The sequence below is a fragment of the Pinus tabuliformis genome, chromosome 5_1 (genome assembly GCF_031772625.1).
Source record: "Pinus tabuliformis cultivar Carrire ecotype Pingquan chromosome 5_1, CPIR1, whole genome shotgun sequence".
Taxonomy (NCBI): Eukaryota; Viridiplantae; Streptophyta; class Pinopsida; order Pinales; family Pinaceae; genus Pinus; species Pinus tabuliformis.
In genome coordinates, this window is record NC_142305.1 from 337,110,981 (window position 1) to 337,113,791 (window position 2,811).

Sequence of the window (2,811 nt, forward strand, 5' to 3'; positions counted from 1 at the left end):
AAAAATTATTTAGATTCTTTAATTCATAATTACAAATCCTATTTCCTATTGTATTTAGAATGTCCTATTTCCTATTGTATTTAGAATCTCATCCAATAAAAAAATAAAACCATATCAATGGCTAAAGAAAACCCAACTCAAATGTGGATTGGAAATTCATTTAAGTTGGAAATTCAAAAACTACAAAACTATAACACATATACCAAAATGTAAAACTATCTTAACTCTATTTTTCAAGGAAAAAAAAAAAAAACTTAACAAATCTATGATAAGCTAAATTGTTTTAATTGAAATTTAATACGATATTGGATATTTTATGAATATGAGTATCTCTTTGCTTGTTAATATTTTTGTTGAAATATTTTCTCACATTATTGAGCTCTCCACACTAGTTAATGCCACACTAGTTAATAATTGTCATTGCATCATTATCAATATAGTGGATTGGATTTCCTACCCAGTAATATATATATATATATATGTTAAAGTAAAATGAGGTTTTGAAGATATCCTATATATATCCTATACGTATTAAATCAGCGAATTTCCGAACACTTTTGCGAAGACGGCCGAACTTGGTAACTATGCTTCAAACCACAGAAACGTCTGAACAATGGCGAAGTCCCCAGTCAAACGCGTTTTCGCAATTTACCGGGACGGCGAAGCAGGAATATGTGTTGCAATAAAATATTAGATAACATTCGCAATTTCGCAGCACCTGCCAGAAAAACAGGAATTGTAGGAGGGGAGTCGAGATGAACGGAGAGGCTTTGAATGTATGCAGCGGTTTCACTGACCTGTGAAATAAATTTGTCAAAGTTCCATCTAAATTTTGAGAAGCGCCCATCAACCAAGGTAACATGATTAGTGGAGCCCATCAACTAATTAGTGGAGCCGAAGGCTACCAAAATCAATTAACTCAATCACGACAATGCGCGAGTAGAGGTCATCAAAATCTCCAATAATTGCCGTCAATGATAACAATTAAAACATAAAGCTCCAATTTACAGAATTTAGGAGAAACATGTCACTGATACAATATATCACCGTCCCCAGTCAGCGCAGCAATATACAGGACGTGTATATCAATTCTATACAGCAGAAACAATTAGAAGTGGGTAGCAATCCTCGTACCCTTGGTTAGTGTGGAATACTGCCTATTGTACTATTCTATTTGGACAGGTTAGTTTTGAAGCAGATGACAATGGGCTAAAATTGCTGTCCTTCAAATGTCTGGCCGAATTGCCAATTTGCGGGAGCGACGTTATAGGATGTGATGGTTCTCCCATCGCTAACGGTGACCTGGAAGGAGAGAGTCTGCCCATTCAAATATGAGTTGCTCTGCCAATTCTGTCCCCAGTTGCGGGACATTGCTTGCCAGCCAGTGTTGGAACCTTTGATGGAAACCGCCTCCACATCGCCTGCACCTCCTACGTTGGTAATGAGTACCAAATTGAAATAGGAGTGGCCATTGATCGTGAATCGAACTCCACCTTTCCTCACGCATGGTACTCTGCATACATAAATATTGACCTTGCCGGTTAGGATTTCATCCCAATTAAAGTCAAGTTGGGAATAAATTCTAAGGATTGAAGAATAGGAGTGGAGTGTTGACAGACAAATTAGGGTAATAATTAATTAATTACCTTCTGAAGATGATTGGAACAATGCCACTTCTGTATATGGCGATCCGTTGAAACGCAGGCTGAGCCATGTCGAAGTGTTGGAGAGGTGGATTACACCATCCTCCATTGTCGTTGGGAAGAGCAGAGTTAGGGGGGCAGAGGTTAGTAGCAGTAATTGTCACAGTGCCCGGTAGACACCACTGAGGGTCGGAGTGGTGGTCGCATTTCATTTCGTAACAGGCTCCGCAAGTAGCGCCATTGTTGAAAAGCGCCGTGCTCAGAGCTGCAGTGTTCGTTCCATAGCCTTGGCTATATAGGTTACCGTATCCGCAAGCACCGCCTGTCAAATTAATTTCACCATCGATTTGCTTTAGCTAACATATGGTATTAAATTATTAATCTAAAGCTGAAACTGCAAAGCGAATAGTGTCTGCGCCCTCCGAGACGTCCACAGGGCTGGAGTTTTGTGGAGGTATGAACTTACCCATTGTGCCGGACGCATCGCTGCCACCGTAAAACGTAGCATGTGCAGATTGCCAGCCACCATCTAATGCAAAAGCCGCACCAGCTATCCACAAGAGACTGAACATCGTGGTCAGTGTTACAGGCGCCATTTTGCGGTTGCTTAATATAAGTAGACTTCAACTGAACTGATATCTGGGGTGAGAAGTGATGCCTCAATCCACAAGTGAGTCTTGGACTCCGAGGTTTCCCAATAAATAGATTTGGGAGGTGGACAGAGGATCAAATTTTCTTCCGCGGATGGCGGTACCCATCGCAGCGTGCGGAGATATGATTCGCTGTTAAGATATTTGGTGGACGTACGCGGCACGTTCAAACAAACGGTGGCCGGCGTTTCTTATATTCAAAGGTCTGAGCATCCTATAACCTTCACGGCCGGTGGGCGACGATTAAGCGTATAATTTCTCTCTACTTATAAGTGCCGAAAGGTATATGGTTGTTCGTGTCTTCGCTGGAATTTAGGGACTACTTTTTATAAATTATATATAGAAAATAATATATATATTTTTGATGATGGTAGAAATGTCATTATTTATCAACGCCTATATTGTACATTCATAGATTTTCTTATTTTTTCAATGAAGTGGGAAGCGAAGCAAGAATTTTCACATGCAAAGCATGGATGTACACAGATTTCTTATTTTTTCAATCAAGTGCGGAGCGA

General features: G+C 40.1%; 1 protein-coding gene across 1 annotated transcript; it reads right to left on the reverse strand.

The window, feature by feature from the left end:
• Window positions 1–984: 984 nt before the first annotated feature.
• LOC149164796 (expansin-A2-like) lies at window positions 985–2,296 on the reverse strand. The gene is made up of 3 exons (XM_089430989.1): window positions 2,110–2,296; window positions 1,647–1,965; window positions 985–1,513 (listed from the first exon to the last, which is right to left on the reverse strand). Exons 1-3 carry the CDS (start codon window positions 2,237–2,239, stop codon window positions 1,210–1,212), a joined length of 753 nt encoding a protein of 250 aa, XP_089287115.1. The 5' UTR covers window positions 2,240–2,296; the 3' UTR covers window positions 985–1,209.
• Between the last annotated feature and the right edge of the window lie 515 nt (window positions 2,297–2,811).